Source organism: Phoca vitulina, unplaced genomic scaffold (genome assembly GCF_004348235.1).
Source record: "Phoca vitulina isolate PV1807 unplaced genomic scaffold, GSC_HSeal_1.0 scaffold23, whole genome shotgun sequence".
Lineage (NCBI taxonomy): Eukaryota > Metazoa > Chordata > Mammalia > Carnivora > Phocidae > Phoca > Phoca vitulina.
In genome coordinates, this window is record NW_022589726.1 from 24,278,317 (window position 1) to 24,294,320 (window position 16,004).

Sequence of the window (16,004 nt, forward strand, 5' to 3'; positions counted from 1 at the left end):
GTAAATAAGAGCTATCATAAATAACCTATCTAGCCTTTTCTTTAGGAACTTACTATTTCTCAGAGAAATCAAAGAGTTGGTAAGAGGGGAACATTTACATTTTACAACTCTTAATGGAATGATGGATTTAGGTGATGACCCTCAATGGCTGTTGACATCACAAAAAAAGAGACAAGATATTACATATCTCCTGATGGAAGTACACAATGCCACTTTTAAAATGCTCTTCATAAAACTGAAATAATTGCGAGAAGAGCAAAGGGAGAGAGAATCTGAAGCAGACTCTGCGCTGAGCGCGAGCCTGATCCACAACTCTGACCGAACGACCACGAGATCACAACCGAGTTCGCCGCTTAACAGACTGAGCCACCCAGGTGCTCCTGTACTGAAACTTTTCTAACCATCCCAGCACTGCATTAACTGTCCGCTATGCTGCCAACTATCTTTTTATAGCACTTATTTATACCATAAATTTGTTTTTGGATGTGCTTCTTTAAAAGCTGAGAATGATCTTTTTTATTTCTAACTCCAAGCACATACACCCTCCTAGAGGGTACTTGGTAAATATTTGCAGAATCAAACTGAATTAAAATTGTAGCATCTAAAAATGGCTTTAAAAAATGACAAGCTCTGGGAAGCCTTGCTGAGTCTTATTCAAAAAAGACTTCCAAAGAGGAGGCACAGATCAAATTTTGTAGCAAGACGGGAAATCGTGTTGTGCATTTAGGCTCATTAACTCTTCCAGCAACTTTTTCTCTTGAAATACTATAAGCGCTTCATCTAAAGCAGCTATTCTCAAACTTTTTAGTCAACAAACAGTATTAGCTGACTACCTACTCCATCAGCTTCCATTTACATGGAAAGACAAAAACAAAATCTGAAAAAAGTAAAGAATACAGTTGACAATGGTGAAAATAGTTTCAAATTAACTTACAACATAAACAAAACAAGATGGTCAAAACAAACAAATCAAAGAAATAATCGGAGACCACCGAAAGCACGGACTTGTAAACTACCTTTTGACAAACAGATTTTACACTATAATCTAGTACACACCTGCCTATATTATATACATATGAAACTGAAAACAATAGTTACCTTTACTACCATGATGGAATCTGATATATTTTATTCATTTTTTTTTTATTGGGAACAAAACAAAACCAGCAAAAACCCGCAAGTAGAGATCTGACAAAATGATTTCATGACACCACTACTGGGTTGAGATTTAAAGTTTGATGAACACTGTCCAAAGAAATTGTGCATACTATTAATAATCCCTAAGCTACAGTGATAGCCAGAATCCCACAACAAACCTGTATATGAAGTTTACAGTAAAGTATGTAGTATATCACAAAAATTATGAATAGCAAATATAATTTTTTAAAGAATATGGTAATTTCTTCTATCAGCTAAAGTGAAATGGAAATTTGATATCCATAAAGTGAAGGGTATTATGTCTATTAAGACAAGTGCCTTAGTCCTATACCTCTAAAAAAGTGACAAAGCAAAGGGTCTTGGCTGAGCACTGTTAAAAGAACTATTTTATTTAACCAACATTATTCGCAAGTATTTTGCAAGTGTAAGAAAGCCCTATTTTAGGAAGTTCAATTCTACTCATTGTTCATCTTAGTTATTAAATTGTAAGATGATACGGCTTTAAAAATAATTTTCATGGGGTGTCCAACCCAAACTCAAATTTAAGACTAATCAGTCTTCCTAAAAGATTATTATCTTTAAGTTGCTACAATACAGAAATTCAATAGCTGCCACCAACAACAAAACCTATCTCTTTTCATAGTCAAATATGAAATCAAATGCTTAGCTGATTTTCTTTTGTTAAAAGCTAATACTGAAACACATTCCCCAATAACCTACCATTAGGCAATGAAGCTCTTTCTACCATTTATATAAATTTCTTAGCTTAGGTACCACTGGACCTACATAAACATCCCTCTTAACAGGAAGTATTTTTGCTAAAAGACTTCAGTGGTTTCAAAAGAAAATTTTCATGAAAGTATAGATGACAGAAATGTAAATATAAAAGCATTCCAGAACAAAGAGCATTTATGTGTATCAAATAAAATTGCCATTTACTTTTTACAAGACTGCCACAGACACATGAAGTTGTGTCCAGGTTTTCTCACTGGATCCCCTTGCTGACTAGATGCACTGAATGGAGAAGGCTGGGAAGTGTTAGGCTGGCTCTGCACTTGCACAGCTGGTGAAGGCGTCAGAGGAGTGTTCTGTGAAAAAACACAACCACGTAGTTTGTGAGGTGACACTGAAAGACATTCGTATTTTATAGTATAGGCATAAAATGATTATAATGACGATTATATGATTACATTGATAGTTATGCACTTCTAACATAAAATTTACATTTGTAGTTAATGATTTTTTAAAAATTCTTTAAAAAAGATAATTATTTTTATAAAGATAATTAGGAAGTCAGGTTCTTTTATTTCATCTGAACCACAAAGGCAAGATCACATTGTTATTGTTACAGGATATACATTATTTAGAATTAAGAATTTTTAGATTAATAAAATTAGGCAGAAACACAATTATAGATTAAAATGAGGACTAAATCTACTATAAATGCACCCATTTGATTTACTTACGTACATTCTGCACAAGAACAAATCAATTGCAAATTATTATTTCTTAGCATATTTTTCCTTTTAGATTTTTTAATGACTACAACATAAAACAATCATAGCAAAAAGCAAAGAAAATTTCTGATGTTAAAAATGAAGTAACCGTAAGCAGAATGTTGTAAAAATTATTTTATAGTAAGCCATTTTAACTTTAGTCTTTAAAGTTGTTCAGTTACAGCTTTTGATGGACAATACAAGTAAAAATCCTAATTGTACATATAAGTCTTTTAAATATAAGCTATGTTTTCTTCTTCTGTATTCCATCCCTTTCTCTCTGAAAAATACATAATTATAATAAAGCTTAAAAGAATTTGAGGCAAATATTTTCTTTGAACCTTAACTCAGATTTTATTCATTAAAAAAATGTATCACAAAGGGAAAAATAATATTGAATTTTTCATATAGAAATGATAGCATACCATTTTCAAAGCACTTTTTAATGGCAATAAATTTAAACTCTGGAAAATATTAAATATACTTGTTCACTTACAAGGTAATATTGGTTGCTGCAAACGTCAGATTAAAAGCCATAAAAATTAGGAAAAAGACAAAACACAGTAAGGCTAGAGCATAAAAATGAAAAAAAGGAGAATAAAATGCTGAAAAAAAGTTTAGAAATGTGAAGTCATAAGAACTTTTGAGTTCCAAGCTCTAAGAAAAAAAAAAATCTACTTTTGGGATGTGATTGAAGTTGTTTCCATAACAGGGTCCCACCCTTAAGATTTTTCAATATGGTCAGTGAGAAAACATATACATGCATATACATGCATGAAAAACAGGTGTCATGGATATGATGTGGACTTTCTAGTTTGACACATCAGTACTCAAACTTTCAATTTGCTCTTTAAACTAGTTATGTGACCCTGGGCAACCTGTTTAACCTCTGTGATCTTCAGTTTCCTCACCTATAAACTGTTAAGTAATGAAATCTAGGGTAAGGAATGGTGGGAAGAGACTAGAGAAACTATAGATGAAGAGCCTAGTTCTAGATTCTCAACAAATGGCAACAGTTACTATTATTATTATTACGCTAGAAGTCCAAATAGAGAAGGGAAACCATACTTTGGAGGAAAGATAATGAGTTTGCTTTGGGGACACTGACAGATCACCAACTACAAATGTCTATTAATAGAAGTTAATGCTGGAAACACGTATCTGACAATCGTTCACCTGGGAATTCTTAAAGCCATAAAAACTGATGCTGAGAAAGCACACAGAAAAAAAAAAAGGGGGGATCAGAGACAAAGGAATGGAAGGTAACATTAGAATTAAGTCTATCAAAAGAATTACTCAAATTGCTTCCCTGAAATGAAAATATTCAATAAAAATCCAGGAAATGCTAATAAGAGGGAGTAACCAAGAGGATCCATTTCAGCCAAATACAAATATTAAGAGAGTAACAAGTTACAAATACCCCAGAATTTTCATTAAAGGGTAAATCTGCCAGAAGCATCAAATTCCCTCAGATTGAACCTTTTGGTTCCCTATACTATTACTGTTTAAATTAGGTATTTTATTGAATATCTTGTCATGTATTTGTAGATTAAGCTTATTTTTATTTTCATAAGTGCTAACAAATCTTTATCCTTTTTTTTCCATTGTGGAACTCTTATTTGGTGTCACATAGAAAATTTAACAAGGAATCACAAGGTATTTTGACCCCAAATGTGAATGAGGGATGTGGCAAGGATGACTGAAATTAATCTAAGCTATTAAATTAAGAATGAATAAAGACGCATTAACCAAATGCAACGTGTAAAAAACTTGTGGATCTTACTTCAAACGAGTTGTTTAAAAAAAAAAAAAACAAAAACCATGTTGTTTTTAAAAGACAACTAGAGGGGCGCCTGGGTGGCTCAGATGGTTGAACGTCTGTCTGCCTTCGGCTCAGGTCATGATCCCAGGGTCTTGGCATGGAGCCCCACATCGGGCTCCCTGCTGAGCCGGGAGCCTGCTTCTCCCTCTTGTGCTCTCTTCCCCTGCTTGTGCTCTCTCTGTGTCAAAAATAAATAAAATCTTAAAAAAAAAATAAACGACAACTAGAGAATAATGAACTGGGTGTCAGATAATATTAAACACATTACTATTTCTGTTGGATGTGATTTGGTATTGGAGAGAGAGATCTAAATAGTTAAAAGTACTCAACTATTTGAGAAATGGATTCTGAATTATTATTGGCAAAATGCAATAATGTTTGATATTTGTTTTAAAGTACTCCAAGAAAAAAAAAATGATAGTGGTGAAGAACAGATGAAACTAAAAAGGCAAAATGGTAATAATATTTTAAGCTAGGTGATAGATACATGAAGACTTATTAGCTCTACTTTTGTATATGTTGGGGAAAATTTTACAATAAAAAGTAAACAAATGACAAAAAGAATTAAATAGGTCTAAATATATCACTGAAACAAAAAGAATTAAAGTACTTTTTTAAAAAAAAGATTTTATTTATTTATTTGAGAGAGAGAGAGCAGGAGCAGGGGGTGGGGAGAGGGAATGGGAGAGGGAGAAGCAGGCTCCCTGCTGAGCAGGGAGCCCGCAGTAGGGCTCGATCCCAGGACCCTGGGATCATGACCTGAGCCAAAGGCAGACACTTAACCAACTCAGCCACCCAGGTGCCCCAAGAATTAAAGTACTTAATAGAACATACCAAATGAGAAATTCCAAGAGTCATATTTCCTTTGACCGCAGGGGTTAATATTTTTAGGTTTCCTCTTGTTATTAAAAAATTACATATTCCTGGGGCGCCTGTGTGGCTCAGTCAGTTAAGCATCCTACTCTTGATTTTGGCTCAAGTCATGATCTCAGGGTCGTGAGCTCCAGCTCCGCAATGGGCTCTGCACTCAGTTCGGAGTCTGCTCAAAAGACTCACTCTCCCTCTTCCCCTCTGCCCCTCCCCCCAATAAATAAATACATACATAAATAAAAATTAATTAATTAATAAAAAGAATTAGGTCTTTTACATGATAGTGCAAAATATAGTTCTTTTAGGATGTGTAAGTTTACTTTTTCTTAACCTTATTATTGACTATGAATTGCTAGATCATTAGCCATAACCCTAACTCAAATGTAAATGTAAAAGTAGGTTTCAAAGTCAAAGTTTTTGGAATGATCCCTCTTGAGGAATATTCTCATCCACTCTATTGAGGAAGAGCTATTTTTTTTATATTACAGGTTTTTTTTTTTTTTCAAATCAAAGCCACAAATCCAGCAGTGAGTGACCAGAAAAGTAAAATTACACAAAAGATGCAAAACAACTATGTGATTCATTCTGCAATGTAATTAACTAAAAAAGTTAACGCAGCAGTTTTATTAATGCTCTTTTTGTTAAAAAAAGAAATTTTAACTTTGCTTTCTTCTATCATCTTTTCAAGAGTATGCTTTCCTCTGTCATCTTTTCAAGAGTAAATTATGGCTAAAAATTCTAGATTACAGTGATAATATTTTTTTAAGATTTATTTATTTGAGAGAGAGAGAAACCACACAAGCAGAGGGAGGGGCAGAAGGGAAAGAATCCTCAAGCAGACTCCTCGCTGAGCACAGAGCCCCAAGATCATGACCTGAGCTGAAATCAAGAGTCGGATGCTTAACCGAATGAACCACCCAAGCGCCCCTAGAGTGATAATATTTTCTGATCTAAGACTTGGGATTTGAGGCTCTTAAAGCCTTACGTTCTTAATACTAAACTTTAAAAACCTTAGAAAGATGAAAATTTAAACACTTCAATCTGTGTTAGAAGATACAAATTCATAGTCTCGTCTCAAAATTCTTTACTAGGTAGTAATGAAACACTGTGTTCAATTCTAGCTACATTTTGAAAGCCACTTATAAAATGGAACTCACTGAGATAAATAGGATGATGAATAAACCAGAACCCTGACACCTAAGATCCAACTGAAGAAACTGAGAAAGTATATTCTAAAACATAGGCAAGTAAGGAGAGATACTCTGAAGACGTCGTAGGGAACAAAAATTTGATTTACTCTAAATGTGACATAAAAGTGATTACTTAGTCTAAATGTACAGATCTTTTAAGAACAGAATTAAGGCAATTATAGAAATCACTGGAAAAGAGATCTTTGTGAGTGTGGGAAAGCAACTTCAATTCTTAAAAATGAGGGTTTGGGACAAGATAATATCTAAGATTCTTTCTGCTCTAATATTCCCTCATGTTCTTAAACTAGCAAGTTTTTTACTCTTATGAAGTATAAACCTCGATAATCAATACATACCAAGACTGGCTTATAAGGACACATTGAAATGCAAACAAAAAATTATGTTTAGTGGTAATGCCTTTCTTAGTTTTTACAATGTGCTACTACTCTACAAATCTAAGCAGTAGTACTCTTAAGAAAATATTGAAATAATTCCTGTGGCTCTTGCTAAAATGATCTTGGCTATGACTAAATGCTGCCCCCTTGAGGCTACAGATCTGCTTTCTGATGGGTTGATTAACTTCAAGCTCTTTATCAAAGGAAGGAAGGGACCAGGAAGATACCAAAATTGAGTGTCACACAGAACCGTATCAGCAATGATTCCTATGTGAAGGACACGGAACTGAGGAAAGGCACATATAAAACACCTTAAACAAATACATCCTTAAGTAAACTATTTTTATATACAAGAATTTAGCATGTCTTCAGATCATGGGATTAACAGCTATTGTTCTGTTCTGTTCAACATGTGTTTTACATGCTCCTGAAAAAGGCAAATCTTTAGGTAAATATTTATAATTATTTTTCTTTTTTTATTCATTTTTATTTTTTATGTGCCAATCTAGTTTTATGCCTCCAGAAGATACCAATTCATGAACAGATATCCTACAGCTTGCAAATACAACAGACTGAAAATAAGCAGCTACAAATAAAGAAGTTTGCCTTGAAATAGGTACAATTTATTTTGTATGTATTTATACGTACCACCCAGCTAAATACTACTTAAACACAAAATCTGTGGTTATATCATTTGCTTTCATAGATCTGTCTCCTTTTCTGTTAATTTTTTTTTCTGTAATGAAATTAATATAGCTGATTAATGGGAGTGAAAGGAAACAAAATTGAGAAAAGAAACATGAAATAACATGTTCAATGGTAGTAGGAAGGATTACCTGTTGGCCATTCTCAGCAGGGACATTTCCCTGCAGTCTTTCCAGCCCTGAACATTCTGCAAGTCTGAAAGTCCCTCCTTGGGGTCCAGGTGCCTCCTTAACATCCCTAGACCCCTTGCAATGGTAGAAATAACAAGCTTTGGCCGAAAAATCACATTTAAAATCCTCTATTTCATCTACCCCTTTAAAGCACCAATTCAAATAGTGAATAAAATGGTGTTAAACCAAGTTCTATATAAAAGAAACCTGAAGAATCTGGGCAATAATAGAAATGGTTTTCTATTAGTAGGCTCTTAAGAAGGCCAACAGCTGACCCTTCAAAAGGAAATTTATGATCCTACCTTGAACAGTTGATCTTTTTTAGCCTTTATAAGTACTTTATTCCCATATATGAAGGTAAAATACTGCTGTACTATTACTGAGTGCCTAACTATGTAGCAGTCACCCTGCTAAGTGTTACACGTAAGAATCCCAGTTTTTAATTCTCTCTCTCATAGACACACGCATGCTATCTCTTTTTTCCTTGCAAAGTTTTAAATTTGTACATGCCAACCAAACACTAATTTTAAAAATAAAGAATGTAGCCATTTTAAATGGACTATATTCTTCGGGACAATATATATTAAAAAACAAATTTTTCATATTAGGAATAAAATGTAATAATTTTTTTTTTTAAGATTTTATTTATTTATTTGACAGAGACACAGCGAGAGAGGGAACACAATCAGGGGGAGTGGGAGAGAGAGAAGCAGGCTTCCCGCGGAGCAGGGAGCCCGATGTGGGGCTCGATCCCAGGACCCTGGGACCATGACCTGAGCCGAAGGCAGACGCTTAACGACTACTGAGCCACCCAGGCGCCCCTAAAATGTAATAATTTTATGGCTTGAATTAGATACATATATGTCCAATGTGTAAAGAAAAAAGTTTTAGCATTCATGTCCTAAAATTATAATTTAATGCTACTCACATTCTGTAATATAATAGTTCAAATAATCAGTATGTTATATATAAAAGGGCTTTCTAGAACTTTTCAATGAAATCTTGTAAAATAGTGGAGAAATGGGTTAAGAGAATGAATCTTTGTTTCAGACACACACCCAAGTGGTTCAGTCCTAGAACCACTTCACATTAGTTGGTGACCTTGGGTGAGTTATTCTGTAGCTTGGAGCCTCATCTCTAAAACAGTAATAACAATTTTTACTTCACAGAGTTATTTTAAGGATTAAATGAGAAAATGCTTTAGTACCAAGTTCCTAACACAGGTCCTAGTCTTAACAAGTATTGTTGGTTCTTAAGTATCATTATTGAATATAATCACACTGGAAAATTAAGGACACACAAAAAAATGAGGGTTGATAATTCCACAGTAATGGAGTTTTTCTCTCATTTGGCTTAGTCTATAACTATTTAGGATTATAAGAGAATCTGAGAGGAAAAAACAGTCAGGAACATAATCAAGATGAACTGAGAAATTATAAATATAGGAAAAAAATACATAAAAATCAGCTTTACTGAACGCTTACTATATGCCAGACACTGCACTACTTTAAAAAATTTTTACTGTGTTTAATAAATGAAAAATTCAACTTGTAGCAGTTTGTCTGAGTAAAATTGCCTTGTTTTTCGCTAAAACTCAGTCCTAATTATTGCCATGTACACATCAACTAAAGAATACTCAATGTATTTAGGTACCTTGCAATAAAAATAAATCCAAGCAATACAGTACTAATGTATGAATTAAAATCTCCTTATGCCCCCCGACAGCACTGTCCAGTTTTATCCACTCACATGAAAAAAGATGCACATCAGTGGATGAACTGTTCTGAAGCAAGGGATTCTTTGTTCTTTCATCTTTCATTTTGCTCCTCCCTCCACCCCCAGATTTGGTACTATTGCCAACAATGGCCATAGATCTGCTGTAAACACCAAAAGCGCAGAGAAGAAGCCCAAGTCAGAAGAGTGCCAGCAGAGTTGGCAATAGTCACAGAAGGCTCTGGCTATGTAGTACTTAGGAAAGAGAATGAAGGAAAAGTCATCCAGGAAATTAGGTTAAAGACAACTGTTAAGCAAACCCCTAGTTTCAGTGGAAACAGCACACAAGATTGACCTGAAAATCTTTACAGGCAGAATGAACCCTCAATTCAGTAGCACTAGTCCTAGAAAACACTTTTATTTACTACAGGGTACAACAGAGATTGGATAGACTATTAAAGAGGGGATAACAGAAACATGACAGTAGGGCAAAGGAGTAAGAAACACAAAAGCAAGAATATCAGAACAGCTGAAAGAAATTGAAATTATAATACTTTTTAAAGAATAAAGGCAACTAAGTCAATATAAAAATATAACAAGAAAACACCTGATAAAGTACTTATGGGATTCATCTTTTTTACAAAAGAATGGTGAAAAGAGCCAGAAAAACACACTCGTGTCAAAATCAAATACAGAACCTCTGTTCTGAAGTGCTCTTAGTATATCCCGCACCACCCCCAGCCCCCCAAAGGAGACCAAAGGAGGCTAACTGACAATTAAAAAATTCTCCAAAAGATGTCAGATTAGCAAGTGCTCCTCTATCTTGGGTCTACAAAATTACTAATTTGGGTCTATAACAAAATTTAAAAGATTCTTTAAACCATGTGCTAAAGTTAACAACTGAGACGATTGTTTAATATGACAAAAAACACCGAAAAATAGGAGCGTGGGAGTCCGAGTACACTGGTGAGCTGACACAATTACCTTTTCAAGATGAGGCAAAGACCCAACAGTGCACATTCCCCTAAAATCCTATTTACAATGTTGACAGCAGAACGACTTACCTGTGGGACCACATTCTGTCCATATGGCGGCGGATGTTGCTGCTTTTGCTGAGCAGCACTTTCTATTGCTACTTTAGCTACCGTGCTGGGATCGGCTCCTGCCGGCACGGCAACCATTGTTGCGCTGCAGCCAGCATTGTTGGGGTCACTGATTGTAACAATCCTAACTCCTACTTTATTTGGAATTCCTGTGACTGTTTCCCTATCGTTATCCTCTGCCGGCCTCTTGACAGTTTTGCATTCTGCTGTGCCATTTGTAGACCGAACGTCAGATGACAGGGCCGGAGAATGGGACACTCTTGATCCTGAGTGGGGAACTGCTATGATCTGATGCCCCTGTATAACAGAGGTTGTAGAATGTGGAGAGACAACTACACTTGGGCGTTGCTGAGGCACATCTGAATTCAAACTTGAAGCTAGAGGTCCGTTAGGCAAGTCAGTACCACTAAACTGCGGTGCTGCCACATTTGGAGCCTCCTGCATACTGCTCACAGATGGCGAACCACCCAAAGTTAATATAGGTCCATTCGAAATTCTTTCTAGTTGATCACCTTTGGCAGTATCTTGCTGAGTGGCATCTAAAGTCCCTTGCGGTTCCATTGGAGATATCTCACCATTTCCTACATGATTGGAAGTTTTGTGATTTGGAATGTTTTTGCTTAAATGAGAACCATCTCCCTTATCAAAATCACAGATTCCATTAACTAGAGGTTTTTTCAAATCACTTTTGATATCCGGCATATCCATTTGTTCTGAGTTCTGTTTTCCAGATGTTCCATTCTCACCTAATTCTAACGATGGCCCATTACTGATTAGTGAGCACTGATTAGCCTCACTTTGAATTTTCCCTGAGTTTGAAGGAGGTAGACTTGAGTCACTGTACTTTCTCCCATTTAAAAGACTTCCCACCTGCATTTCATTTTCCTTTGTATCCCCATTGCTGGTGTTTGTGGTTCCTCGTCGGCAGGACGGGTTCTCCATGACTTCAATTTTACGTTCATGAACATGTAAACCTGTTGCTTCTTTTGCTTCTTCCTCCTTTTGGCAAATGATCTTATCACCTTTGAATGGGGGAGTAGCAGTAGTACAGGATGATTGTCCAGCTGGAGATGTCTGAGTGGCTGGAAGCGTTTGCACCTGAAGTCCAACTCCTGCCTGTGTTCCACTCATGGTAATTCCTGCTGGAGCAATGAGCTGAGTTGCATTTCCCTGACTCACAGTTGCAGTTGCAAAACTTGTATTTGGCACAACTGTTATGGTTACCTGGTTGCCAGAAGTCCCTTGGAAAATGGTGGCTGGGCTGTTCGAAATCAGTGGGCCTGGCAATATTTGTAAGTTTGAGATGGGCACAGTTTGCACTCCCCCTGTGGGTGGCATTGCACTTTGGACCAACTGAACGTTTTGCTGCCCAACCAACAGCTGCTGAGCTGAAGACTGCCCCTGTACGCCAAAACCTGCTGCTTGGTTATTGGCCACCTGGTATACCACCTGAGGGCTAGGAGCTCTTGCGTTATTAGGAGGAGGAATCTGTGGAGCCGGGAGAATTAGCTTACCGCCCGGTGTCGAAGGACCACGCTTTGGAAGCAGCAGCTGTTTTATCAGACTTGACTCACCAGAAGCAGGCTGACCAACACCTGCGTTCGCCTGCTGTGGCGGGACTTGCATCTGTACTTGTTGGGGCTGCTGAACCTGTACTTGTACCTGCTGTGGTGAGGGTGCTGGTGAAAGCTGCTGCTGCTGCTGCCTTTTCACGGACAGCATCTGACTGACAGTAGGAGGTGGTCCCTGTGACTGAGCGGTGGAGGAAGATGACATGGCAGTAGGGACTTGGTTATTAGTAGCTGGGACAGGTGATGGCGAGGATGATGGAGTTAGGTTTGGTTGCCCAGTTAGCTGAACTGTCTGACCAGCTGGAAGAGCTGCTGGATTAGCAAGAACAATTTGGTGAATGGCTGGTGCGTAAGTCTGACCTTGTTGAGCTGGCTGGCTTACAATCACTACACTTTGTTGGGCTGGCTGCTGTGGTTGTTGAATGGGCTGCTGTACCACCGTTGATGAAACTTGCTGAGAAGGGAGAGGTTTTGGTGCAATGTTCTGAAACCCTACCCTTGAGGGCTGTGGACTTGGGACACCAGCAATGGTAACCATCTGTCCCGTAGCTACCTGAAAATTCTGTACTGAAGTTGCTGAGACAATATTGGATGCAGAAGTTGTCACATACTGTGAAGGTGCTATGATAACAGTGTCTTGCGGCTGGCTACCAGCTGATGTCTGTTGAGATGAAGTTTGCACAGGTTGGGGTGATGTGGTGATTAACTGTTGACCCTGTGAAACTGTAGAAGTACACGCTGGGATGTTTTGTACTCTGCCAAATATATGACTCTGTGGGACAGCTTGCTGAATTACCGTAACAGGAGCGCCCGAAGGTATCTGTCCTGGTACCACTGTGTGCAAGGGAGACTGCTGTGGAATTACAGACGGATGATGAAGCAATGTCTGGGAATTTACCACGGTAACAGGCTGTGGCCCTGTGCTGTGGTTCTGAGCCACAGAACTCGGAGCAGCTCCTCCTCCCACAGCAATGCTAACAGGAACTGCTGTCTGGGAGAGAGAATTCTGGATTACTGTAGCCTTGACGACTTCACAAGGAATTGGAGCTTTGTTTTGAATGACAGTCACTGGAGCACTCTGCTGCTGGTGGGTATGAACGGCAGGATTCGGTGGGATTCTTGGAACAGTCTGCGCCACAGTGTGAACACCTTGTACTGGAAAAGACATTTGTGTTGCAGTCAAATTTGAAGACTGGTTGGTAACAGAAGTCCTCTGAAAATGGTTTCCTACAGTTTGTGGTCCATGAGGGATTCCTGAAAATAGGAGGGAAAAGTCAAAATTCATAATGAAATGACTGAAAAGCTGCATGTAGGCATTGTATTGGTTAATACAAGAAAGAATCGTTTTAAGAAATTAACATCTAACAACTTTGCATCATACAAATATGATAAAAGTAACAGAATAAGCAAATAAGCTACTGGAAACACGAGGAAAAATTATACATTTTAAATTTATACAATATACAGTCAGTTTCATTTTGCTTTTTTGTTAAATTAGTAATACTTAAAACTCAAAAATTAATACCTGCAGGTGAAGGACTTGGGGATACATCAGGAACAGAATCAACACGAACAACAGGAGTAGAAACTGGTTGCTGCTGATAGTACATCTGAATGGGAAGTGGTATAGCCCTCCGTTTTACTCCTACTACATGAATATGTGCCTGCCCGTTGCTACTAGAATCCTCCACTCTCTTCACTGTATGATTTGGAAAGACCGTTCTGTAAAGTACACACATACTTAGTTTTCTTAACTAGCACACGAGCAAAAAACAGACTTCTAACATTGTTTACATGAACAGCAGTAGTATATTTTATTACTACAAATGTACGAACCAGTATGATTCATACTGTTATATTCTGCAAAGGTGGGAAGCAAAGAAAAAATATAAAAGATCAGTTCTCCAATTTTTAAAATCATTATTTATTAACATTGTTGGGTTTTAAATAATTCTATACTCTATATAATTAACAAAAAAGCTGCATCTAGGTAGTGTCTATTTTATGAACTGCAAAATATCAAAAGCCTCGATATTTGAAGAGTATTAGTTATAGACTGTTATTCAAGATTAAAAAGGGCAAAAGTCATGTCTTTAACATATTAAAGTAGTGTAGAAAAAAGTTTCTCCCTTCTCTTTCTTTGATAAGCCTCATAATGTTCAAACACAAACACCAGGTTTGATTTCCAAAATCCCCTTGTATTTAAATTTCTATCTTACTATAACCTAGCCAATACGAAATTTCAAGTAGTAGAAATATTTAAAACTAGATAGATGGTTCGTATTTTCTCTAAAGAGCAAGAGATGCTCTAGGTGATATAAATCAACTTTGTTTAAAGTCAACAACTATGCATCCTACCTAAGACATTTATAAAATCCAGTTGAAGTTAGGATTCCACCACGAGCTAATTTACTGCACGTTGAGAGGTACTCAGAATACATTTCTGCTCGAGAGACAGAACAATCTGGATTTACTTCAAAATGAGCATTTAGCCTAAAAAGGAGAAAAATAAATGGCATTATGCAATATATTATAGGAGATTTTATATTTAAGTATAGTAAAACCATTTGAAGGCAATGTCTTATAAAATAATATTTATGCCTGTTAATCAAATTTCACTTTCTCATATTAGCAAAAAATGCATGCTAGGTTTTAGACTGATGAAACCAAATAAAAGGAGATTAACTATTTAATCATATTTATTTTAGTATTAAAAAAATCATTAACAACAAATATAAAAACTGTGTTCACACCCCAGTGAGAACAGGATTGGTCTGTTGGCAACAAATATTCTACAACAAATCAATATCTACTCAATTTCCTGTCTTGCAATAATTAAAATATAACAGAAACTCCCAATAATGAGCTATTTCCATTGGAGATGTGGAAAATGGAAGAAAAACTGAACTAAAATTAAACTTTTGTTGTCTCTTGGAACAAATTCCTTAAGAAAAAAAACTCACCTAAGCTTCTCCCATGCCTCACACTTCCATTCCCCCATTTCAGAAACTTCTATTCCTAATGCATTACAAATTAACTCAAACTTCAGGTTGTCTTTTTCATATCGTGACTTCCATCCATATATGTTAGGACTGGAGGCCGAATTACCTTCATAGGATTCTTTTCTAGGACTTACTATACATATAACAGGCCAATTTACAGCTGTTTATATAAACCGAATCAAATAATACTTATGATTAAATAATTTTAAAATGATTCTCTCCTCCTTCCTCACTAGAACTGGCAGAAATGTGCAAATGGGATTTAGAAGACCAAATCTATACCTAACACACACACATTTTACTGTGCATGTGGTACAAACTTTTTCAAACTTTCATAATTCTTTGAGTACTGACTTTTCAAAAGACTAGGTACAAAAAACCTTTTTTGGTTTTAGTGTAGAAGATAAACATTTCCAAGTATTACTGGAAGAGATTCATCAAGTATAAGGTGTAAAAATATAGAAGGGGAGGAAAAAGCAAATAATTAGAGATATTTAAAAATATAAACCCGATTTTAGGCAAAGTGGAAAAGTCTAGAGAAAACTGCCACAGGAACAAAGATATGAAAGCACCAAAAATATGGAACACAGAATGACAGGAACATGGAATGGGAGACAAATAATGTTAGAGAATGGGAGAAAAGGGATCAAAGAAAGAAAATTTTTAAAGTAATACATCATCAGAAAGTGATCTTTTCTATTCAATCTGTTAATCTTCTAAAGAATTTAAGCTGGAATTCGTAACTCTGTGGAAGCTACTATCCATGAGAAAATGAAATCTAACCAAGTCTACAATTTATTTTTTCAGGA

At 36.3% G+C, this 16,004-nt stretch overlaps 1 protein-coding gene across 2 annotated transcripts in view; it reads right to left on the bottom strand.

Annotated features, from left to right (window-relative positions):
• Positions 1 to 16,004, bottom strand: part of ARID2 (AT-rich interaction domain 2) — a 162,003-nt gene that overhangs the window by 32,360 nt on the left and 113,639 nt on the right. For both annotated transcript variants that reach the window (XM_032420868.1, XM_032420869.1), the window contains 4 exons: positions 14,552 to 14,686; positions 13,719 to 13,915; positions 10,584 to 13,447; positions 2,098 to 2,246 (listed from right to left, as the gene is read on the bottom strand). In XM_032420868.1, the coding sequence (XP_032276759.1) occupies positions 2,098 to 2,246; positions 10,584 to 13,447; positions 13,719 to 13,915; positions 14,552 to 14,686 (3,345 nt within the window). The remainder of the gene's footprint in view (positions 1 to 2,097; positions 2,247 to 10,583; positions 13,448 to 13,718; positions 13,916 to 14,551; positions 14,687 to 16,004) is intronic.